Here is a 27,050-nt window from a genome sequence, read left to right on the forward strand (position 1 = left end):
ACATGCAGCGCTGCAGGTTGAGGAAGCATAGGCAAGCCACTCAGCAAGGCAGCTCTTTGGAATTAATGCCAGCAGGTCAGTGGAGGAAATTGGAGACACTTTATGTTTTTCAGCCTTTTAGTGGTTTTCCACCGGCCATGACCAAGAGAAGTGGAGCAAATCTATCAAGACTTCCAATGACTCCAGCAGAGAAGAGAGGCCAAACAAGGAGCTTGTTTTGGCTTTGGAAGAGCAAGAGATTGTGAAAGATAAGACAATCCCAGATAGATAACTGGACGTGGCAAGAGTCAGAGAATGGCAGTGGGGCTCAAGACCGGAGCAATAAAAGGATTTGCTCTCCAGGCACATGACTGGATCCTATATTTTGACTAATTCTCTCTGAGCACAAGTCATGTTTGTCTGGCCATTAGCAAAGAGTAGGAGAACCTAATCATTATGTTATTGGTTGAAGGCTCTAGAATAATGATCTCTATTTAGTATTTGGAAGGGCAAAATACCAAACAGCCCTTAGAGGGCAAGCAGATTCACTCAAGGAGGGAGGCCTTCTCTGCTGGAGAGTTGTTTGTTGTTCCCCAAAGAATCAATGTCCACAACAGGAGCTCCCAACACTGATGGTGGGGAAGAAGAAAAACGGGTTAGAGGGAAGAGGTCCCCCTTCTGAATAGTCTGCTTAGAGGCCTGGATTTAAATTGGTACTACCTATGGACACGGGTATTGTTTACTTTTTAAAAAATGCTTTATTGATGCTTTTACATTAATAACGATAATAACTAACATTTATATAGTGTTTGCTCTGTACCAGACTGTGCTAAGCACTTTATGATTATTATTTCATTTGTTCCTCACAACAAGTCTGGGAGGTAGCTGCTGCTATCCTTATTTTACATATAAGGAAACTGAGTCAAATAGCTGTTAAGGGAGCTGCCCAGGGTCACACAGCTTGAAAGTATCTGAAGCTGGATTTGAACCCAGGTCTTCCTGACTCAAGGCCCAGCATTTGATCCAATGAGTTACCTAAATGCCCCAATAACTGTTACTTCCTAATAACTCCATTCTTTTAACCTCCTAATGCCACTCAATATCTCTTGGAACAGAGTCCAGTTTAGCAAAATGAATTAACATGTAGGTAATGTCTGAAAATAAATGCCTCCCTATGCACCTAGACTCTACCACCTCTTCAGTAAGAGACATGCCTATCTTTTAAATGTCTAAATCTCAGGTTTTGAGGAGCTTAAGTCTTTTGGCTAAGATCCACTGCAGTGTAATCTTTATTCTGTGATTAGCTGGAGAGGGGTAAAATTGAAAGGCCCAGAGATAAATTCTAAAACTGGATCATTCCAAATGGTATTCTGGAGGCAAATGATTGTAGTAAGAGTCATTTTGCTTTTAGAATTCCAGGAAAGGAATTCAAAATTTTACATAAATCAGAACTTTAAAAAAATGAATGTTTTGACTTTTTTCTCAGAGTTGGACAGATATTCTTTAATAAATACTTGCTTAGGGTCTAAAATCAGATTCAAATGACAGCATGCTGCAGTGTTACGGTAGATACAGCGTATTAGTAGACAACGATCTGTCCACTAAAATCCATAGGCCTGGCAAGGGAGGTGGAAGCTTTTCCCGCCCCAATCTCTCATAGGGAGGTAGAATTATGATGGCTTTTTTCCCTTTTGAATTTTAGAACAGATAAGAGCCCTTTAAAATTCCTGTCATAAGAGCCAAAACTCCACATTTCAAATACCACTCACCGGTAGGTAGGTCATTAAGACCCATTATGGACCATACCATCCAGTCGCTAAAGCAATAGGATTTGGTGAGCAAGTGACATTCAGTCAGGCAGGGAAGGCATCCAACTCTCTGTGTCTAAGTAAAGCATGTATTTGGCACCTGCTGGCTATAAAGCTGGGGTCATTTAGAAACTTTTACTTGTTAAGTGACTTCCAAACCCTGCTAGGGCAGCATAAGGTTTCCCTAAAGTAACAGTTTTCCATTCAGAACAAAGCATTCTTTCTTTAAGGAAGGTCTTGAGCAAGTCTGACATTGAGGGGTGGGTAGAGGGGGAAGGGAAGGCCTCTCTCCAATCAACTGGGTAACACGTGGCATAAGTTCTCTTTTAGAACTGCAAAGGCCACTGGTAGGCAGAATCACTGCCCAGGCAATAAACATTACTTCCCCAGGGATCTCTAGAGTGCCAGGAAAGGTGATAATGAGAAGGGAAGAGAAATCATAGCAAACTATAACTCCATCAAAAACCTATCCTTTCATCCAGAACTTCTTTGAATAATAAAAAAAAAAGACAAGAGACTCTAAGAACTCATTCCATGGAAACCTGCCAACCCAGCAGCACCCTGCTTATCCAAAATCCTATTGTCAGCAAGAAAAGTTGCAAAGAAAGCAACTTCCCCAAATACTGAGTCCCCTTTTGTTCTGAGTGGCTTTCCCTTGTGTATAAGCCAAATGAAACTTCCCCAAATGAAGATCACTGGAGAGCACAGAGGATGTGTGAACAGATTGGGAAGTTGTGTAGAGATATATCTCTGGCAGAACTACAGCCAGGCTAGGACAGTACACTGATCTCTATAGCTCTTCTGACAGCCTGGCTATAGCCCTCAGGCGGGTTCAGGGAACATAATATATATGAGCTCCTGTGAACCAAACTGAATTTTTAAAAGGACACTACTAAGTATTTCATTGATCTGGCCCTACTAGGAGAATTCAACTTCAGAACCTGAATCATATTCTCTCTCTCTCTCTCTGTATTTCTCTCTTTCTGTCTCTCTGTCTCTCTCTCCCATTCGCTATAAGTTGGAAAGAAGGTGCTGAACTGCACTGAGGAAATTTCTGACCTAGGAGTGCCCTTTACTCAATGAAATCACAGGTCTAGGCCTACTCCTATCCCTACCAGTTATTTCATTGACATGCAGAAGGTTTCTTGACTTAAAGGTTACTGCTCATTCTACTACCCCTAGAAAAATCACAACCAACAAGACAATTGGGATGAAATATAATTCAACACAAAAGCATACTCCCCCACAAAAGAATAAGATTTGGTTGTTGAAATCATGTTTGTCATTTGTGTTTTATGTAGACACAGGCTCATACTTCTTAAAAACAGTCTGTAGTGAATAGTTTTCCTTCAAGGCCACTTCAGGTGTCAATCTCACAGTAGGATTTTCTTTTCATGTCATATTTTTTAAAGCATATACCAGAGCCCAAAGGGATCTGATAGACTAATGAACAATGAGACTACTTTAAATCATTAATCTCTTACAGTTTTTTTTAAACTGGTACAGAAATAAGAGAGAGAAGTCATTGGAAAGGTGTTATTATGGACAATCTAGCAAACAATCAACATTTTGAAATATCTAAGTATGTATTTCATTCCTACCTATCACCATAGTACCCAAATGCTCTGGCAGAGACATTATACCAGAACAAAAGATGAAGCTGCTTTTGCCCAGATGACCACATTATTATTGGAGGAACCATTAGAGCTGATGACAGCTCTCCTCTTACACAGCAGATTATTCAAAAATAATGTCTCTTTTTCTATTATAAAAAAGAAATTCAACCATAAAGTCTAGTTTTATTACAATGAAAATGCTGACAGACACTTATCAACAGGGCCACAAATGGCCCTAATGTGCAACAGTAATGAAGAGAGGAAGTGATACATTTAGCTGAAAATTCTTAACTTTGGATATGGAAACATGGGTTAAAAAAATACTTGGTTCATAAACCTAGCAGCAGGATGGAAAGGATTAGTGTGTAGGTCACAGTCTCCTGGGGGTGAAATCAATCAATAATTAATTGACAAATATTAAGTAAGCACCTATTCACTGGTCACTGGGGATGCAAAGACAAAAATGAAATCACTCTTGTTCTCAAGAACCTTAATTTAATTGTGACATGACAGGAGAATGGGCTGGATATTTAAGTGAATTAAATTTGTGATTTTAAAAAATTCTGTAAAGGTAAAGTTGTAGGCCCATTTTAAAGGGCACGATAGATTAAATATGATTGTTTCTGTGTCTAGGGTAGATATAGACATGTAGTTAATTACCTGTGTTTAAATCCATGTATTCTCTGGTGGAGATGGACCAATTAACTAGACTCCATCACTGAACTCCACACTTAGGGACATGCATTCTTGTCTTTCATCCATAACCCCCAACTTAAGCCACCCTCTATCCACTGACAAATGCATGGTTATGGCCCTCCGTGTTTGTTGTTGCATAGCCCTGATAAAAGAGGCAATTTAGTATAGTGGAAAAAACACCGGCTCTCAAGTAGAGGACCTAGTTTCAAATTTGGTTTCAGCCCCTTAATACTTAATACATGTGTAACCTTGAAGTAAGTCATTTGATCTCCTCTGTACCTCAGTTTTCTCATCTGAAAATAGACAAAGTTGTATTAGACAACTTCTAAAGTCCTCTCCAGCCTTAAATCTCTAATCTGACACTAAGGCTGAAGAAGTAAAATTAAATCTTGTTCTAAGAGGTGTAGGTCACATAGTATGTTATTGATCATGCAGGAGAAACATAGAAGGATATCATCAAAGGGATGTATACTAAAAAGGCAGATGGGTCAGCCATGTCTTAAGAACAAGGAACAATGGATGGACAGCCTGTGTGCTCCAAGGAAATTCACATGGTGGCATGAGATCGAGACAAGTTCCCAGTATGATAGATGAATCCCCTCGGCAGATTTTAAGGGAGGATATGGAAAAGAGTCACAGAAGATGAGGGATTATGGACACATTGTGATCTGCACCACAGGAAGGTACATTCAGATCCATGAGATCACAGATACCCTAAGTACCAGATTCATTTATCTGATCAACTTGTAGTGCCAAACCCTGAAAGAATGGGACACTGAATAGGAGTAAGCAGTGAAAAGACCAGGGACATCCAGAGCACAGTTCCTAGTGTCAATCACTATCGTGGATCTCAACACATGAGGGTAAGAGGGGGTAGGCCTCCTAGGCCCCCTCTCAGCCTAGAATCAAAATACCACTTACTTTAGTGAATGAATGGAGGATAGAATGGAGTGGGCAAAGACTGGAGACAGGAAGACCCACAGCAGGCTATTGCAGTAATCAAGGCATTAGGTGACAAAGGCCTGCACAAGAGTGGTGGCAGTGTCAGAGGAGAGAAGGCAGCATAGTTTAGAAATGTTGGAAAAATGAAATTTATAGACCTTGGCAACAGGTTGAATATAGGGGGTGAGAGATAGTGAGGAATCCAGGATAGCTCATAGGCTGTGAGCCTGAGGGACTGGAGGGATGATTTTACCCTCACAGTAATGTTTAGGGGGAAAAACAATGAATTTTGTTTTGGACATATTGAGTACTTAATTTTACTGTGTAAATTGAGTGGATTCTAAATATAGCAATCCTAGGATTCTCAATTAATGTGCCCTAGAAAGATGATGGGTAGAGTTAATTGATGTTTTATCTTGAAATCTCAATATCAATCTCATACTACTCCCCTTCATATCCTCTACATTTTAACCACACTAGACTAATTTCTGTCCCCTGGATTCTAGTCCTTCCTTCTCTCTTATCTTTCTGCCTTTGCTCAGACCATCTTCTTTAACTGAAATAGATCTTCCTTTTCCCACTTGCACTTACTGACATCTCTCCCTCACTTCAAGGATTAATTCAGTTGTCACCTCCTCCATGAAGCCTTCCTGGTTTCCCCTGGCTGGATGGACACTCAATCACAAATATCTCAGAATCCAGCGTTAAGACCACTCCTTTGCACTTTTCACACTCAGCCTTATATTCTAGTCAAATGTGGTGACATCTGATTTCCCCTATTCGGTTGCAAGTTCTTTGAGTACAGGAAATATATCTTATTTCATCTTTGTGTTACTAGGACCTTGTACATGGTTGGCAACAAATACAAGTTGGTTGAATTGAATAGACAATCTACCTCTGCCTTTGTTAGGAACAACCATTCCCACTGTAACTTGAAGAAAGCATCAGTGATAGAACATAAGAGAGAAAATATAAAAAGTTTAAGGAACATAACATCTCAATTTATTTGTATAATGTCTCCTTCCAAAATGATTTGCAGGAGCTTACCAATAAAAGTTCAGGGAAAACTAAAACATAACGATAAAAGAAAGAACAGAGCAGAGGAGCAGAAGGAATAGATGCTACCAGGACCTGAATCGAGAATGTTATAATACTTAGTGCATTCATTTGACTCTCGAGTTTTCTGACACTTAAAAAAGGGGGTTACATTTGGTTACATAGTTTTCACTATCTGGCAAGTAAGATGTCTGTAGAGACAAAATATTTCACTGGAACTAACCTCAAGCAGAAATTGATTGTGAGAATCCTTGAAGAAAAGACATATTAGGGAAACACAATATCCTCTGTGTTCAATTATACGTCACAACATGTTATTGAACATGTATACTAGATAACTGAGAACTGAAACAAAATCTAAAGTCTTCAGTTAATAACATAAGATCTGAGAGAATACTGTATTCAGAGTCACAGGTCTTGGGTTAAAATCTTGTCCCTTCTACTCCTGATATCTCTGGGCCTCAGTTTCCTCATCCATAAAGTGAAGGGAGTTGGACTGAATTGCCTCTGAAGTGCCTTTCACTTCAGAATCTGCGATGCTGTGATTCTTGAGGGCCTCAGTTCTCACTATCAGGGGGATGGACAAGATGAGCTCTGTGGTCCCCTTCAGCTCTAAATCTAAGCTCCTGGGATCCCTATATAAAATCCATAAGAGAGAAAGCCAAAGTTACCTTAAGTCTTTGACTTCATGTGGGAATGTGCCAAGCTAAACAGAAGGCTCCCAGGGTACCCAGAGCTCATGAAAATAGCTTACACATGGATGTCTCACAGTGACCATTCTGTGCTCCATTTCCCTTATTCCTTAGTTACAGAGAGAACAGCACTAAACAGACACGAGGATTATTTTATTAGCACTTTAACACTCCCTAAAACAATTACTTTAAAGAAAATTGCTACTCCCATTATGCACAAATAAGCATTGAATGGTGTAGGCCTTTTTGTTTGTTTGTTTTGTTTTTGTTTTTACATTTTTAGAATGGAAACAGTTTTACTTGTACCCAAAGCATTACCACCAAAGTCTTCATTAGAGAAAATCCTTTTCAGAGCTGTTTCTTCTGAAGGCTGAATGCTATTCTAGCTATTACAACATAGCAAATGGTTGTGAGCTGCAGGGGTTTGCCAAGGTACTGAAGCAGGCAACTATAACTGGTAAATGAAAATGTGTAACAGTTGAGTCTAATCCTTTAGCTATACAAATGTGGGGGAAAGCATTTTGCTCACTAAAGAGCCAAAGGTCACTAATTTAGAAGGACATCAGTGAATAAAAAAAAAAATCTCTTTTAAAAGCTTCTCTTCCCCTTACCCCTGGCTCCCAAACACATACATACACAACCTAGGTGATCATCAGCTTCTCACTCAGACTTTCAACAGTGTGCCTCCTGTTACTTGGAATTTTTTTTCTTCTATAATTCACCAAAGATAAAACTAAATAGTAAAATGTTTCTGTTGCACTTCCAAGAACTGGTCAAAATATAAAGATGTCTCTATGATGAAAAAGTGGCTAAAAACCTGAATTAAATGAACAAAAAAAAAGAGTAAAATTTATTGCAGTTTTGTTGTTATTGCCTCTTAAATATATTATGCTCTGAACCTTCATTGCATAATTATTCATGGAGTATCAATGCTGGAAGGGACCTAACTAGTTCAATCCTCATTTTGCAGATGGTTGAACCGAGCCCAGTGAAAGAGTGTAACTTGCCTGAGGTCCAGCCTAGAACCCAGGGTTCTCCGACTCTGTGTCCAGTCCTGTTCCCACCAGACTACACTGTAACATGAAACATGGTCTATTATAGTTCTACTTCATTTTCATTTCCAAGAGCAACTTAGATGTTGGAAGACCCATAAGGTCATGGTTATAATGTGGTTTTACATATCCTGCGGGATTGATAGTATTATAGAAGGAGAGGCCAGGAGAGTAATTTGAAGAGCTCCACATTGACTGGATTGTTAAAAGTAAGTATCTCTTTGCCAGTTGTGCGACAAGCTAGCAGGTTTGCATGTCACAATGTACTGCTTGGATACTGCTGATAATGTTCATCAGATAAAACTATTAGGTTTTTCATGACAAATGAGCGCATGATTGAAAACTAGTTCAACTTGCTCATTAAAAAGAATAGATGTCAACACAATTAAAATGGAATGACAGCCTATTGATAAATTTAACCCAGATACTGAAGGATATAAAATATAAATCTTTCATAAGTCAGGCAGAAATGAAAAGGAACCATATTATAACTAAAGGGAAAAAAAAGAATTAATCAAGTATGCATATAAAGGCCTCTACTAAATACCTTGGCACACTATAGAAACCTATAATGCATTTATAATGCAAACCTTTGTATGATGTAATGTATGGCAACTTATCCTATATTTCCTCTTTTGACTGATGTTAAAACTTCCAACAATGCTAGGGAAAGAGCCTGTCATTTCAATCTAGTGAGACTGAAAATGAATCTTGTTTTTAAGATGAAAGTTCACTGGGGAAGGGTAAACCTCATGCATAGGTAGCATCCTTTTTAATTTTCTCTTAAGTAGTCTTAACTTATACAACACTGCAAGAATAGCTCATTTTTTTTTGCAACAAAAGTTGTTTTAAAGAGAATGAAAAGCAAATAATATTTTCCTTTTGGTTTCATCATAATTTCACAAATGAGTTGGGCAACTCTTTAGCAGCCTTGCTTGTGACAGCAAGATGGGAACAAATGGAAATTCAGAGGCAATATAACATCAGTGGCTTGAGAGAGGCAAATAGCTGATGCCCTGATTTCTCAAAATTAGTTTCTTTCAGAAAGACAGGACCAAGACCTCTGTTCTTTTGTTGTTTGCACCTCACACTGCCATCAGCAAACACACTTATCAACCAGATTAGAAGCCTCTTGAGGCCAAGAATCATGTCATGAATTATTTCAATAGACTACTTAGAAAAATGCTGAGCATAGTCTAGTATGAGATGAATATTTGTTGATTGATTAGATATGCAAATATCTGCTCTTCACACCTCACCATGACTATAGCAAGATCTGAGCAGCTAAGGAACAAATCTTTTATATGTTCCCAGAAAGATTCCATTAACACAAATCTTTTTAGGATGGTTCACTGAATAATTTCCTTGATATTCTAATTCTATGTGATGGATTTCCACAGAATCAGTGTGACAAAACTCAAGTAGATCTGAAATCATAAAAACCCTTGTTCATTGGCAGAGATAACCAAATTTACAGTACAGAAAGAAACTATTGTGAGGCTATAAGAATGGTTGTGGTGTTCCTCCTTTAGTTTTTCTTTTTTTTTCACCTCTTCTTTTTTCAGAAAATAAAACAGTACTAATTTTTCCTTCTCTGATTTGGCCATTTTTCCTGAATTTTTAATATATTCTATCATTTATAACTTACAAGAAATATTAAATCTACATGAAAGAATTTAATGATTACTCAAGATACAGGACCCAAAATACATTCCACAGCTACAGAGTAGTAGGAAAAATGAGACAAATGTATAAGACCATATTAGATTAATTTTTTGTGCTGGTTTAGTTAATGTAGAATTGGTGGAGAACTATAGCAGTGCTTTCCAAACCCAAATATTCCACAAACAAGTAAGATACCTAAATTCTCTACTAATGATTTTTCCATAACTAAGAGGACACAAACCTAGAAGCAAAAAAGGAGATAGCATAAGAGAAATGAAGCATAGGATGCAAAAAGGAAGGCAGAGTTAGGTTTCTCAATTAAAAGACTGAAAAAACCAAGAGATCTTAGAAATGTAAGTATTTTTCTTAGTTATTTTTTCTCTTGACTTTAAGAAATAGGACCTTGCTTCTTAAAACTTACATAGTACAGAAAATAGTATTTCTTCTCCCTGTTGCAGTGCCAAATATTACTAATTAGGATAATTATATATTTCATTTAAAATTTAATACACACCTGTCCCTCTACTATCCATCTGGAGATAGAGGTTTTCCCATCATAACCAGGCCGGAACTGAAGTGTTGCTGACCGAGGGCTGATATTGGAAATCACCAGATTGGAAGGGGCTCCAGGAAGTTCTGAAAATAAAATAAAGGGGAAAAAAGACATTAATTTAAACTGTCAGGTCTCAGGTCTATATATGTATTACACAAGTCAATGGTGGTATTTATTATTTCTGCAGTAAACATCTTCAGAATACTTACTTAAACCAAAGCATTAATTTGCTAATAAGAATCAGGAAGAGTGAAGCTTTACAAGAAATGTCAAAGGGTTATGATTTGTGTAATGAAAGTGAGGTCCTAGTTATACAGTATATAGCAGTCACCCAAAGCCCCACTTACTCTGAAGCATTAGTATTTGAAGTTGTTGTTAATATGATCCGTGGGATTATAAGCTCCTGGGGGGACAGAGGACATGCCTTAATTTTCTTCACATCCTCCATGGTGCCCACCATGGTGCCTTGTAGATAGGAGGTTCTTAAAAAATTTGGGGTAGGTGTGAATTAATGAAGAATATGACCCTTTCTGGTTCCTCAGATGTTGCAGATAATTGAATACCCTACCTGTTGTCTTACAATTCTACCTAGGTAATATGAATGGGGTGGGAACCAGGGGAGAAGAACACTTATCAAGCACTGTTTCCAAGACAACAAGATATAAATAAGTGCCATTATCTCTAATGGGAATAAGCTAGAAAACTTCCCAATAAGATCAGGGGTGAAACAAAGATGCCTATTTTCAGTATTATTCAATATTGTTCTAGAAATATTAGCTATATAAATAAGACCAAAAAAAATTGAAGGAATTACAATAGGCAATAAGGAAACAAAACTGTCACTCTTGGCAGATGATATGATGGTATACTTAGAGAAAACTAGACAATCAACTAAAAAAAAACTACTGAAACAATTAACAACTTCAGTGAAGTTGCAGGATATAAAATAAACCCACATAAACCATCAGCATTTGTGTGTGTGTGTGTGTGTGTGTGTGTGTGTGTGTGTATTACCAACAAAGTGCAATAGAAAGAGATAGTAAGGGAAATCCATTTAAAATAACTGGACATAACATAAAATACTTGGGAGCCTACCTACCAAGACAAACCCAGGAGTTATATGAATAAAATTACAAAACACATTTCACACAAATAAAGTCACATCTAAAGAAATGGAGAAATACTAATTGTTCATGGGTAGGCCAGGCCAATATAATAAAAGTTAAAATTCTACCTAAATTAATTTACTTATTTGGTACCACACCAATCAAATTACCAAAAAAATTATAGGGCTAGAAAAATAATAGCAAAATTAATCTGGAAGAACAAAAGGTCAAGAATATCAGGGAAATCAGTGTAAAAAATATGAAAGAAGGTGGCCTAACAGTACCAGATTTCAAACTGTATTACAAAGCAGTAATGAGGAAAATAATCTAGTATTGGCTAAGAGAGAGAGTGGTGTGTCAGTGCAATAGATTAGGTGCACAATACACAGTAGTAAATGACCATAGTAATCTAGAGTTTGACAAACTGAAAGATCCAAGATTTTGGGACAAGAATTCACTATCTGACAAAAATTGCTGGGAACATTGGAAAGAATTTTGGCAGAGACTAGGAATAGACCAACATCTCACATAATATACCAAGATAAGGTCAAAATAGTGGCATGATTTAGGAATAAAAAGGTGATGCAAATAAGCAAATTAGGGGAGCATGAAATATTTTACCTGTTAGATTTATGGATAAGGGAAGAATTTATGACTAAACAAAAGATAGAAAGGATCAAGGCAAATAAAATGGATAATTTTGATTATATCAAATTAACAAGCTTTCACACAAATAAAACCAATGCAGCCATGATTAGAAGGAAAACAGGAAACTTGGAGGGGGGGGATTTACAGCAAGTTTCTCTGATAAAGTCCTCATTTCTAAAATATTCAGAGAATTGTGTCAAATTTATAAGAATACAAGTCATTCCTCAAATGATAAATGGTCAAAGGATATGAACAGGTAGATTTCAGAAGAAGAAATCAAAGCTATCTATAGTCATACAAAAAATGCTCTAAATTGTATTGATTAGAGAAAGTCAAATTAAAACAAATCTGAGGTTGGAAGGGATGTGGAAAAATTGGAGCACAAAAAAACAAAAACAAATTAAAAAAATAATAAAAAAATTGGGGCACAAATGCACTATTGGTGGATTTGTGAACTGATTCAGTTATTCTGGAAAGTAGCTTGGAACTATGCCCAAAGGGCTATAGATCTGTGCAAATCTGATCTAGTAATGCTACTACTAGGTCTATATCCCAAAGAGATCAAAGAAAAAGGAAAAGGGCCTATATTTATGAAAAAAATTATAACAGCTCTTTTTGTAATAGCAAAGAACTGGAAATTGAGGGGATGCCCATCAATTGGGAAATGGCTGAACAAGTTGTGGTATATGATTGAAATAAAAGACTTGTGCTGTAAGACATGACAAGCAGGATGCTTTCAGAAAAACCTGGGAAGACTTATATGAACTGATGCAAAGTGAAATGAGCAGAATCAGGAAAACATTGTACGTTGTAACAGCAATATTATATTGCTGATGAACTGTGAATGACTTAGCTATTCTCAGCAATACAATAATCCAAAACAATTTTGAAGAACTTATGACAAAAAATGTTATCCACCTCCAGAAAAAGAACTGAGGAAGTATGAATGTAGATTAAAGCATACTTCTCAAACTTTATGTTCTTGTTGTTTTTTGGTTTTCATTTTCTTTTGCAACATGGCTAATGTGGAAATGTTTTGCATGACTTCACGTATATAATCTATATCAAATTGCTTGCCTTCCCCAGGAAGGAGGGGAGGAGGAGAATAATGGGAGGAAAGGAAGAAAAAAATCTGGAACTCAAAATATAAAAAATGAATGTTAAAATTTTTATTTACACATAATTGAGAAAAAATAAAAATACATTATTTAAAAAAGATGCAAATAGGTGTCTAGCACTTGAGCCTGGAACTTCCTGGCTCCTGTTGCCAGCACAACCAAATTCAGGTAGATGCACAGGTCACACTTGTCTGTGCACTTGTCTGTTTGTTTTCTTTGGCAATAAAACTAAGGAAAAGATGGGCATGGGTTGTGGTTCCTGATATCTGCAATATTTTTTGATCTAGAACTTAACATATAACAGCAGTTCTATGACACAAGGCTCTTTTAAATAGCCAATATCTTACATGCAGTTACTTATGACCTTAAAATGAAAGGTTGAAAAAAAATGATGCTGCCTAAAACCTTAAGAATAATTTAGGACAAGAATGCATACTGTAAAAGAACCTGGCACAAGGAAATGGATTAGAATTAAGAAAAAGAAAATACAATCAATTCATGTAGCAGAAAAAGTTATCAGATAACATGTCTGGGGATCAGTTCCCCAATTTCTCATTCCTGGGGATATTTAAAAGGAGCCTTCACATGGGAACACTAGCATTACTTTGGTAATTGTTCCAATATTAGCATATGTAGTGATGACAGGATTTCAAGGGTTCTTGTCATATCCAATTTTAATGAATTTTGGGTAGAAAAAATGTTTAAATCAAAGGAACAGCAAATCTTTTTGAAAAATTTCTCTACATTTCTCAGAGATTCTGGTTCTTTAAAATACTCTTCATCCATTAAATGGATATAGATTTCAAGCTTAACAAACAGAATGTAGTGACATCAGCATCATATGACTTTTGCTTTAGTATAATTACTAGGATATCCAATGGTATTTTATGACCTCCCTTCAGATTCAGATGATCTATCCTGAAAATATTGTAATAGCAACTCAATAGCCTTCCTTAATCATGGTTATCAACCATTTATTTAATACAGTTGTGCTTCATTTCCTCGTATAATTCTCTATTCTGTGCATCACCAGGTGTATTGCTGATCACAAAAATAAAAGGATGAAAGAGCTTTCCAGAGGTCAGCTAATTCATTTTCCTGCCTCCTGCTAGGATTGCACTTTAAACTAGACAATACATACGCAGGTTTATTTCATTTTATACAATAGATTCACTCTAAAAATGTGATGCACAAATAGTCCATAATTGAAGTCATCATTATGTTAATAATAATGGTAATTTATCTTCTACTAAAGTCTCTCTCTTATGCTTTATTGTGGCATAGTGGTGATCCTTGGGTCTCTAAGGTTATAGCAAAAGGGTACAACCTCCAGAAATTTTTGCTAAGCTGAAAACATTTCCAGTATAGGCTAAGTGATAGACTGTTTGTCTAACTTCTGAGTACTGGCCTGGTTAAATTTGGTGAGGATCATCACCAGAAAGTTGAATGGTCAATCAATAAGTATTTATGCCTTCTATGAGCCAGGCACTATGCTAAGCCCTGGGGAAACAAAGAAAGGCAAAAAAAAAAAAAGTCCCCATTCTCAAGTAACTCATAGTCTACTCAAGAAGATAATATTTGAACAACTATGTACAAACAGCTATGTAAAAACATGATATAAACAGATAAATTGCAGATATTTTAAAAAAGAAGGCAATAAGGTTATGAAGGTTAGGAAAGGCTTCTTATTGAACATGGAATTTTAGCTAAGACTTCAAGGAAGCCTGCAAAACCAGGAAACTGAGAGTTGCAGGCATGGGAGACAGCCGATGAAAATGCCCAGATTCTGGAGATGAAGTGTCTTATTCAAGGAACCACAAGGAGGCCAGTGTCAGTGGATTGCAGAGTACATGGAAAAGAGTAAGGTGTAAGAAAACTGGAAAGGTAGGAAGGGATCAGGTTATGAAGAGCTTTAAAAGCCAAAAAGAACATTTTATATTTGATCTTGGAGGTAATAGGGAGCCACTGAAGTTTATTAAGTAGGAGGGGTGACATGGTGAGACCTATGGTTAAAGAAGATCAATTTTACAGATGAATAAAGGAGTGAAGAGAGGCTTGAGGTAGGGAGAAAAATCACCAGTGGTCTAGTGAGATAGTTGAGTGAGGTGATGAGGGCCACCAAGATTCTTCTTTCTTCTCTGGATATGGCTACTCATAAATGAACAAATGAATGAATTAAAAAGCACTTATTAAGTGCCTACTATGTGCCATTCACAGAGAACACAAAACTATAGGAGTAGTGATTGGTGCCCTAATGGAGTAGATTAACCTAGCCCAGCAATGAACCATGGTAAAACTCATTTGATTATGGTCATGATTCCAGAAGGGGGAGGGATAAAGAGGAAAGGGGAAACATGAATGGCATAGGGAAGGGGTGCTTAGCAAGGAAATGTCAATGGAGTAGTCTTTAGTTGTGCACAGCCCTGGAATGACCTTCTCTACATCAGTATCCTTCAAGGAAAAAAAAATCCCCACCCATGTCTTAACAGTTATCCTGCTAGATAAAAGGACTTCCTTTTACTAATGCCATTCATTTTTATACCATACTCATTTCCCAGTACATCTCTCTCATTCTTGAATCTTCTCTTGTATCAAAGAAAAAATGACATAAAGCTGACTGACATAGAAACCGGGTCTGATAGCTAACACAACATTCTGGACCCATAACTCACTACATCTGTCCAAAAAAGTTTATTTCATCATCTGTTATTCTGGACCAAAATTACTATTACTATGGTCATTACTATTCAGAGTTTGGCATCTTTCAGGATTAAAACAAACAAACAAACCCCTAAAACATCTGTTTTAGTATTTTATAACCATAAAATAAGAATTTCCTTTTGGTCTGATTGAAATTATGCCCACTTTATTTCTTTTCTGCTTCTCTATGCAAAGGGTCAAAAGTAAGGCAATATTAACCAACCTCATAGAGTTACATTAGGGAAACAAAGCTATCTATGAGATACAAAGTATTATAATTGTACTGCTTTGAATTTCACATGTCTGATAGCTGAAAAACTATGATGGTGAAATTTTACTAACCTGGAGGAACTCCAGAAGAAATTGTGGATGAAGTCACCAGTCCAATCCCCGTTGCTGTGACAGCTGCCACTTCAATGGTGTAGGTGGTGAGAGATGACAATCCTTTAATTTTATATTCATGGGTTGTATTATTTAAAGTAAGTGTAAGACGAGAGTCATTTCTACTGTATACCTCCCAGGAAATCTGATAACCTAGAAAACAACAACAAAACAGCTTGACAATAATAATCATCTCACGCTTTTTTTTTTTTTTGCTTCAAGTTCTTTAATTTGCTTTAAAAATGTTTTAATGGGTTTGATACTTTGGTATTTGAACAGATGTCCTAAGCTTCCCTATACCATTGTAGTTGTTGTAAAGGTGGCCCAGTGGATAGATTACCAGGCCTGGATTTAGGAAGACTCATCTTCCTGAATTCAAACATGGCCTGAGATGCTTACTAGCTCTGTGACTCTGGACAAGTCACTTAACCCTGTTTGCCTCAGTTTCCTTATCTGTAAAATGAGCTAGAGAAGGAAAAGGCAAACCACTCCAGTATCTTTGTAAGAAAACCCCAAATGGGTTCATGAAGAGTTAGACATAATTGAAATGACTGACCAACAACAAAATTAATTACATAGTTTCCCCTCTTTTATCTTCCCTTGCTTCAAATAATTATAATTATTATTATTTTTAAATTTCTAGAAAAATGTTTTGCTTTTAAAAGTTTTTCCTGTTTATTTTGTTTAATTTTGCTTCTGTTTTGCGTATTTTTTGCTGTTGTTGTTTTGCTTTTTACCCTTCTGTTTTCTAGTGAAATTTTAATCTCCTATGTACCCCACTCCATCAAACAGCCCAACACTCACAATTTACTTGACTCTAGATATCTTTATGATTTGGGTTCAGAGGCAAAAAGAGCTATGTGGCTCTTAAATCAAAACTTTTTATAAGAAAGTTTAATACATCATTACACACATGAGGAAGCTTTAAAAATATCACTTGATGATAGAGACAATAATGAAAGGACCTAGGATGTACAAAGTTGAAGGAAAAAAAAACCAAAAAAATGTATTTTCATTACTCTTAGCCAATGATCTTGATGCTAAAAAATTATCAGGCATTTTAACCTCCTCAAGTGCCATTTCTTTGAGATGGAAATAATGAAAATGGTTATAGACATTAATGCACCATGCAGAAACCAAGAATTGGGAGCATACTATACAGCTAGACTAATTCTTAATAGCTTTAAGAAGTGGAGAAAGTATTAGAAGTGAGTGTGAGGAGAGAAAATGAAAGTAATGGGTATAGACAGTTTTGGAAAAGAGTTATAGGATATTAGTTTGAAGACATAGTAGAATCTAATAATTTTTTTCAGAATAGGGGAGACTGAGAATTTTTGTAAATAGTAGGGAAGGAACTAGGATACAGGAAGACATCCAAGATTATATAGATTAGATTATTATGGGGGATAATCTGCTGGAGAAAATAAAAAGGGATGAGATCAAGGATACATGTAGAAAAGATGATCTTGGCAAGGAGAAGGGTCACCTCTTATCAAAGACTGAAGTAAAAGGAGAGAATGAAAGATGAAGGCAAGGGGCTTTGAGAAGTAGAGATGAGAAGAAGAGGGAGTTCATGGTGAATGGTCTCCATTTTCTTAATAAAGGATAGGTCCAGGGGCAGATAAGTGGAGCAGTGGATAGAGCACTGGCCCTGGAGTCAGGAGGATCTGAGTTCAAATCCATTCTCAGACACTTACTAGTTGTATCACCTGGGCAAGACACTTAACCCTAATTGCCTCCAAAATAATAATAATAATAATAATAATAATAATAATATATAGGGCCAGGTCTTTAGCTATGAGGGAGGAGATGGTATGGAGGCTTGAGGAGAGAAGTAAATATCTAGAATGGCCTCTGTAGGAAGTGGGATGGAAAACCTGGGACAGCTAGGTGGCACAGTGGATAGAGCACCAGCCCTGGAGTCAGGAGAACTTGAGTTCAAATGTGGCCTCAGACACTTGACACTTCTTAGCTGAGTGATTCTGGGTAAGTCACTTAATTCTGATCACTTCACACACACACCCACACACATGCACACACACACAATTAGAGAGGAAGAAAAGGATTATTATTCTACAGTGGGAGTACAGTTGATATTAGAAACATAAATTTGCATTGGAACTAATCAGTGTGTGTGATTTATTCTAGCTCCATTATGAAATTAATGTAAATATATACAAAGTAAATACAAAGGAATAGTAGGAGGGGAGAGAGGACTTACCATTTGGAGCAGTGGTGTCAAACTCAAACAGAAAGGGTAAGTACTAAATTATAAATAATGCTCACTGCATATTGATTTATGTTAATAAATTAATGTTAATATTATCTATTTTATTTTACTTATTATGTTAAATGTTTCCCAATTCCATTTTATTCTGTTTCTGGTAGTACTGAAGAGTTTTGTGGGCCTTATGACATCTATGCATAGGGTGTTGATACCTCTCATTTAGGAGATAAGGAAAGGTCTTCTATAGGAATTAGCTTGAACTAGCTGGCCAGCTCTTCGTCTATGATTTGTCAGCTTGCAATTTTAGCCTCCTCTCCAGTCTGTCCATGCTTTACATGCTTGTAAGTAGACTGACCATTCAATTACTAATCTCTCTCTTTTTTTTTGGATTGCAGTATCTATTTTCTACTCTATCCTGTGACTATTGCTAACATCTCTTACCCAAATCACCTATCCATCTGACACTTGGAGTTATTAAACATAATATTCAAGGTCTATAAGCTAATAACATTATGTTTTATTTAATCCTTTCATATTCAATCAATCAGTGACTTGGAATGAATTTCTTACTGTTGATGTTCAAGGATATAAGTAGAAGACTTCTAAATAACTATTGTGACCCATTTTTTATGTGTATGGACAAGCTTGGAATAATCACCTATGCATTATCTGAACCAATTCTCTTAATAGTTCAGAATATAATGTTGACATTGCTATGCCTATTCCAAAATCAGTGTTACATAATGTTGAACCTATCTGGTAGTTAACTTCAGCTGCTCAAAACCATTCACCATCAAAATGCACAAAAAATGATGGCATTGGTAGAAAATACTGACCTGGAGCAAGAGCACAATGGCAGCCTTTAGTGAGTACTCTAGTTACAGCGATTTAGTATAGAACTGTTATGATCTATTGGCATGAAAACTGATAAAATTATATACTAAAAATGATAAGGATATCCATGGACATGCCAGTAAAACCTGATTTAATCAGGCTAGGACAAATAAAAACAAAATTGAGTTGAATGAGCTAGACCAAGAATACTTAACAAAAATCGCATCGAAAGTCCAGTCATATACATATGGGCAGAACTTTGGGCCATGTGGTGAGGAAAGATGTCCTCTATTTTATAGGCAACTTTTCCAGGGATGTGTCTGGTGGAGTTCAATCAGTCTGGACAGCAAATGTTTCATCTGGCTCTAATGTAAGCAAGAGGAGAGAAGGTGCCACAGACCCTTCCTTCTGTATTGGCACTCTACCTTCTCCATAAATGGCTGCCTAACGGAGACTAACGACCAGAGGAGTTTCAGAAATAATTTTCTGTTGATCTGAAGTAAATTCTCTACAAGAGAGCAGTACATCCAATCACAAACTGTCTGTCTATATCCTGGTCCTCATAAATCAGAGTTTACAGAGGGACAGAGGAAGATACTGAAATTTACAAGGAGAGCAGTGGGTAATTTACTAAGAAAGCTGGCTCTTTCCCCCATTCTTTGCACCTTTCTCTCATTTCAGAACCCAGAATTAAAAAGAAATCACAGTGAATGATATCTATGAACCAAAACTAATAAAAAATAGCTTCTTACCAGGTATATAGACCTTAAAGCAGCATTGTATAAAGCACCAAGCTAATCAGTCTATCAAACAATTCCAGCAGCTGCCTTTAACAGCAACGCATGGCTTTAATAGGAAGTCTCAAAAGGATCACTGGATGAATAAAATTTTCCTGTAATTGGAGCCCTGGGTTCTTGTTTCTCTCACTAACATAGATTTTATTTTTGGTTGCATCTCTTTAGGAAACACTTGAACGTTTGGCACGAAATAGACCAGTGTGGTGGTACTGTCATGCTCCATTGGAAGTCCAAGTCATTCTTAGAGATGCCAATCTATCACCAACAGAGCAGCACTCTACAATAGCCAATGCATTATGGTTTGCCTTATTGGGGGCAGGTTGCTAATTATTACATTCCTTGGGGAGGTGCCTGAAGCATGGCTGAACAGAGGCTAATGAAATAATCACAATGCCTTAGTCTTGTTCCTCTCCAGGACCTTTCTCTCCCACAGAGATAACAAAAGAACTATGGCCAGGAATTACTTCGCTATTGCTGCTGCCCCACCATCTTTAAGGTGAAATTATTTAATGGTGACTTAAGATCTAGGAAACAGTCTGAAAAACAGAAAATGGGAGAGGAGGAAACATTTCCACTTTAAGAGCTGTAGAATAGAAACTCCTTGAGGACAGAGGGTACTTTTCAGGTCATTTGTTGTTGTTTGGTTTGGTTTGGTTTGGTATCATGTCAATAAGTCTATTAATTGATAAGAATTTATTAAGTGCCCACATACCAAGCATTGTACTAGGTGCTGGGACTACAAAGATAAGTGTGAAATGTTGCTTACCACAAGAAGCTAACATTCTATCAGGAAAGACAACAAATATATGAAGTACACACACACACACACACACACACACACACACAAATACAAGGTAGATGGTAGATTGGAGAAAGCTAAACTGAAGCCAGTCTCTAGGACAATGCTCCAACACAAGAATAGCAATGCAACCAAGCCTTCTGTGGGAGAATGTCACTTTTTATAATACTAGCATTCCTTTCTATAGCAAAGAGGTTAAACAGTGCCATCATAAACAACAGATTTTGCTTGAAACTAAAGGTATTTATTTAAATAAAATCTTCCAATGAGTTCATTAAATTCTATTAGCTAGTTAAAAAAAAGCAGATGATCACAAATTGGAAGTATTGGCAATGGCTGTTTAGCAATAAAAGGCTTGCCCAACTGAAATGATTGTGCCCATGGATTTTTCTTGTTAAACGAAATGGGAATAAAACATGCTGCCTTCTCTGAAAGGGCAGGGCAGGTATCTACATTAGTGAGGGATAAATGTGTATTAATTTCTTGATTTAAAAAAATGATAATTCTTTGAGACTAAAACTATCTATTAGGGAAACTTAGCTTGATATTCAATATTGTGTTTACATGTGAAACTTTAAAGCAGACTCTACTGACATTATGAATCATATGTAGGTCTCATTCAAACTGTCTTCCCTCTGAAATCAATAGTAGACAGGCAGCAAGGAAGCACCCGTAATTAAGGAGAAATTGAAAGAGAGAGAGGAGGTAATAGTTGGGACAGTCTATTAGAAGACATACAAGGGGATGAGATCAAAGGTACATGTTTAGGAGTTGGCTTTAGCAAGGAGAAGGGCAGTGTATTCATCTGAGATTGGAGGGAAGGAGCTGAAGAGGGCCGAGAAGGTCTGAATAACCACTATGGAGAGTGGGATAATGCATTGATTTGGAAGGAGTAGAACAATTGACTTGAGATTGTTGTTTAGTCGTTCAGTTATGACTGACTCTTTGTGACCCCATGGAACACAGCAGTCCAGGCCCTTATATCCTCACTATCTCTTGAAGTCTGTCTAAGTTCATGTTCATTGTTTCTATGATACTATCTATCCATCTCATCCTCGGCCATCCCCTTTTCCTTTCCCAACATCAGGATCTTTTCCAATGAGTCCTATCTTCTCATCGTGTGGCCAAAGTACTTAAGCATCAGCCTCAGTATTTGACCTTCCAGTGAAAAGCCTGAATTAATTTCTTTACATATTGACTGGATCTCGCTGCTGTCCAAGGGACTCTGAAAAGTCTTCTGTAGTGCCACAATTCGAAAGTATCGATTCTACAGCAGTCAGCTTTCCATAGAGTTCAATTATCATAGTTATACATTGCTACTGGAAAAACCATAGCTTTGACTATACAGACCTTTGTCTGCAAGGTGATGTGACTGCTTTTTAGTATACTGTCCATATTTGCCATAGCTTTCCTTTCAAGGAGTAAGCATCTTTTAATTTCATGGCTGTAGTTGTCATCTGCAGTGATCTTTGAGCCTAAGAATATAAAATCTGACACTGCTGCCATTTCTTCTCCCTCTATTTGCCAGAAAGTGATGGGACCAGTTGCCAAAATCTTAGTTGTTGTTGTTTTTTTCAATGTTAACCTTCAAGCCAGCTTTTACACTCTCCTCTTTTACCCTTATCAAGAGGCTTCTTAATTCTTCTTCACTTTCTGCCATCAGATTGGTATTGTCTGCATATCTGAGGTGATCTATGTGCTGCCATTTTATGGAGTTGGTGTTTTCAATCCACAAAATGAATCATGCTAGTAGACCAAGTGACTGGAAGGAGGGCCCAAAGCAACAGGGATGCTACATAAAGTAGAAGAGCCAATGCAACTATTGATATAAATACTGAAGGTATTATGCTGTTCTTTCAAACAGAAGAGTAGCAATTCTCATGTTTCAAGAAAAATCCCATCTTTCACATATGACCTTATTCATGACAATTTGGGGTTCATCATGCCACAATTAAAAGAGGGCTGAATTTGAAATCAGAGGACCTGGGTTCCATTAATGGAACTACATGTCACTTACTACATGTATGACCTTAGGTAAGTCACTCAATCACTCTGGTCTTCAGTTTCCCTAACTCTGATGAGGGGATTAGACAAAATAGGGGTTCTTAATTGTGTGTGTGTGTGTGTGTGTTTGTGTGTGTGTACTCATGCCACTTGTGTATGTTGGACTCCTTTGACAGTCTAGTGAAAAGAAAAGCAAATATATTGAAATGTATTTATCAAAAAATAGTTTTTTAAAAGTTCACAGATTCTAGGTTAAGAACCCTTGTATTACACAATTACAAAGGTTATTTCAAGCTCTATGGTATTATGATCAATGAGTGCTGATCCAGCTCAAAGAATTCCAGTGTTGGGAAACCATTTTTTCCTATTTACAAGTATTAGGTTCCCCAAATGCAAATGGGCAGCCGAAGTTGCTTGGAACAGGAACTTCCTTTCATCTTTCCCTATATTGTATAAAACCAAATGACAACCACAGATTCTAAATTAAGACCCCTTGGACAACCATGTCTCCCCCGTTCTCAAATGCTACCTATCCCATTTTCCCCACTACCCATATGAGGAAGGCAATACAAGTGTCATATAGAATATTGAAATTGGTAGGGACCTCAAATGCTACCTAGCCCAACCCATACCTGAGCATAGATTTCCCCTACAACATCCCCACAAATGGTCATCCAGTTTTCAATTTAACAATCATTTACTAAATGCCCATCATGTCCAAAGCACTGTGATAGGCATTAGGGATGCAAGTCAAAAAGGAAAAAAAAAATAGTCCTGCCCTCAATTCACTAAAGAGTATATATTTCCTTGAAGGCCTCTAGAGAGGAAGAATTCCACTAGCAATCTTGAATTAGTCCATCCCACATTTGGACCACTTAAATTGTTAGGGAGTTTATTATTATTCCAATTTTACAGACAAAGACACAAAGGTTTACACTTGTAGGAGACTTAACCAACTGGTGTCCAAGTCCCTGCCTCTCACTCTCCCTCTCCCTTATGGTGTTCCTAACCCAATACATTGGAACTACCATCAGTGACTAAGAATTGGATGAGTGTCCATATTCCACTGCTTGCCTGATCAGGGAGATATGACTCCTATGGGAGTTCCTTATTGGGTTCCTAATCAATCCATTGGAGATATCATCACTAACTCAGAATGGGAGATGGGGGAGGAGTTTCCATATTCCACTGCTGACATGGTAGGGAGATATTGGGTAAAGAGGGAGACACTTATCTCACTACCACAGCTTCAAGGATATGAGGGTTGGGGTGGATATATCTCCTTGGATTTTCATTCAATGCATCTCTCCATGGAAATAGTTATACGTGGTACTTCGGGTCTCTAGCATTGTTAGTACTAGACTTCAGGTACACTATGGGTTCAATAATCTTTTGTAGACTAGGTTGGGAATATTACTATCCTGCACATAATTCTGTTTCTATGAAGCAACAAACAACAAATTTCAAACATCTGATTTAAACATTAACTTTTAGAGCATAACCTATTTGGAAGTTGGGAACCACCTGTAACTTCACAATTGAAAGTCATGTTCAGTTACCTTCGCTGCATCTGTTGTATGATAGACAGCCAATGAGGGTGGGGTGGCTCTGCTTTCCTTGTTTTGAGCTATACATGAGCCTGGTATACATGAGAAGAAAAGGAGAGGGAACCAGATGGAGCTATTCTGACCCTCTCAATAAAGCTGGTATATACCAAGATTTCCAAGGGCTCAAAGTGGAGAATGGAGTTTAGTTATTGAGATAATTTGTACCTTAACTTCACATGTATATGGATTGTAACTAGCAAGTTTTGCATAGGGGTGAATTATTATCTTTTATTATAATATATTATAATTAGCAATAAACTCACACTTAAACCAACTTTGACAACTTCGCTTAAAGTAGGAGAGAGATTCCAGGCCTCCAGGAGGCTAGGGACAAGTGGAGTTTCTAAGGGATGGGTATAAAGCACCATCTAGTAACTTCCTAATTTAATCAGTTATTCTTGCTAACTATGTAGTAAGTTCATTGTTTCTCTGCTGTTTAAAAATTGTCAAGTTATTACAACATTTTTGTGACTGGGGAAAAGCTCAATCATCCCAACCTAATTATGGCTCTGAGTATAGGGAAGAGGTGACATTACATCTTAAGCTATTGAGAGAGAACAAGTATAATTTCTGTTGTGCCTAAGATTCAAGTACTGTACAACATAGTTAGGTGTGTATTATATGTGACTACAAAGGAGTTTTGATAATTAAGTGATTGGTATAGAATGGGGCTGTTCAATATTGACCAATTATGAATTCCCACCTTAAATTCCCACAAAGATTTAAAGTTTCCAAAGCATGTTCACATGCATCAGAATGATAGGTCGTATTTTTATAGGCACTGCCTCCCAACAACCCTGTAAAGTAGATGGCATATGGATTCTCATCCATATTTTGCAGATAAGACTAACAGACTGCCAGAGGGACCCATGACACACAAAAAGAGGAAACCGAGATCTAGAGAGATCATGTGATTTTTTCCAAGACCACACAGCTAGTAAGTGGCAGAGTGGAAATAGGCTGTCTATGCCCTGTCTCAATGAGATTACTCCCCTGCCTCTAAAACACCTGGACCTCTTCAGTACAGGGCACCTAGAGGAGTGACAGAGAGTCTGATGTGGCCTCAGTATGATGGCAAGAGGGCATTTCTCACACAGATCATGGATCCATTTTCTATTCCTGCAAATCCTAAAAAAAGTTGCATCCAAGTTTGAGACTCTGGTTATCTTTTGCCTTCTGGAGATCCAGTTATATCCTTGTCTCTTCAATGATAGTGATGGCACTATATCCTTGCAAATGAGCTAATATTTGTAAAAAAGTGTTTAGCACAGTGCTTGGGACAAAGTAAGCTTATTTTTCTTACTTTTTTCCCTTCTCTTTCCTTGTCCTTCCCATTCCTTTGATGCCAAAATTTTAGTAGGTGTTATTTCCTCATTTCTTTCTTCTCTCGTCATTATAATTACAAGTTTTAACTTGTTGTGGTCATTATTGTTCTTTCAATCGACATTTTTATAGGCACTATCTACATTGTTTTCCTGGTTCTGATCATTACTATTTTAAAAGTTGCAACCTAAAAATTTATTTAAAATATTTTCCAACAAAAACCATTTAAAAATCAGGGAAAAAACACAAATGTTTTGCACGAGAGAGACCTCTGAGCAGGGGTTCTTACCTTGTCCACAGTGTTTGTGGATAGATTTCAGGGGGTCTGTTTACTTGGATAGGGAAAAAAATTACAATTTTATTTTTAGTAAACTCTAATTGAAATTTAACATGTCCTTCAATGACTTAAAAACATTCTTCTAAGAAAGGGTCGATAGTTTTCACCAGATTGCCAAAGGGGTCAATGTCACAAAAAAAGTTAAGAATCCCTGCCTTAGAACACAAAAGAATACTTTTTCTAATTATTAAAGGGAACTTATATTCTCTTCTCCTTCTTATACTACTCATAACCAGACTGTTCCCAAAGTCTATGGAATCTAACATTTCCTTTTTCTTTCTGTGTTGCTCAAGTTTTCAGGCACAGGTTCACTATCTTGAAATCTTGGTTCTCAACATCCCAGAGGTCAAAGTGCATTGGGAAGGTACACAGGAGATTAAGAGTAGACTAAACAAGGGGCCAATCAGTTTGATGCCCCAGGATGGAGATAATTTCTAAAAGCGGTGTCACTTTCAGTAGGCATAATCTTGGGCTTGTGGTAATTGGCAAAGTGGTCTGGTTGACATTTCAATTACCTTAAAGAGGACACTGACGTCTGCACCTCCATAGGTAGCTCTGCCTGAAAGCTCTACTGTCCAACCATTTTGACTATGGCAGTACAATTTTAAAAGGGAGAAATGTGATACTTGCCTATAATAATGCCATTTTTCTCCACAGGTTCCTGCCAGCTGACCTTGAGAGACGTGTCCAGAATCTCAGTGAAACTCAGGTGTCCCACAGCTCCAGGCTCTAGCAATCAGAACAGGAAATCTGTTAACAGGGGAGCCCCATTTCCTTTTGATCAGATTCATGGGGCAGGGTTAGGGCCAGGGAATGAAAATGGTGATTCAGGGCCAACAGAAACCCACAGGAAACGTCAGTAAGAACATCAGGAGGGGAAAGAAATGCAAGGTGTTAAGAGGTACTCTGGCTATTATCACATAAATTATTTCATCCAGTCTTCGTACCAACTGTGCAGAGAACTAAAGAGACTGGCAGCAGAAAATTTACACACACCTTGTACTCCATCTCTCCCCTTGATCAATCTAATTAGAACAATCATTTCTGCTGTTTTCTCCCAACAGTCTCTCACTACCATCTTCCCTGCTTTTACAGGCTCTGCGTTACCAC

The 27,050-nt window shown here is 37.3% G+C and overlaps 1 protein-coding gene across 3 annotated transcripts in view; it reads right to left on the reverse strand.

Annotated features, from left to right (window-relative positions):
* Nucleotides 1-27,050, reverse strand: part of SDK1 (sidekick cell adhesion molecule 1) — a 1,114,226-nt gene that overhangs the window by 206,794 nt on the left and 880,382 nt on the right. For all 3 annotated transcript variants that reach the window (XM_027874762.1, XM_027874760.1, XM_027874761.1), the window contains exons 21-23: nt 26,571-26,669; nt 15,974-16,165; nt 10,021-10,142 (exon numbers count right to left, since the gene is read on the reverse strand). In XM_027874762.1, coding sequence (XP_027730563.1) covers nt 10,021-10,142; nt 15,974-16,165; nt 26,571-26,669 — 413 coding nt within the window. The remainder of the gene's footprint in view (nt 1-10,020; nt 10,143-15,973; nt 16,166-26,570; nt 26,670-27,050) is intronic.

This window comes from Vombatus ursinus, unplaced genomic scaffold, assembly GCF_900497805.2.
Source record: "Vombatus ursinus unplaced genomic scaffold, bare-nosed wombat genome assembly UNPS02014807.1, whole genome shotgun sequence".
Lineage (NCBI taxonomy): Eukaryota > Metazoa > Chordata > Mammalia > Diprotodontia > Vombatidae > Vombatus > Vombatus ursinus.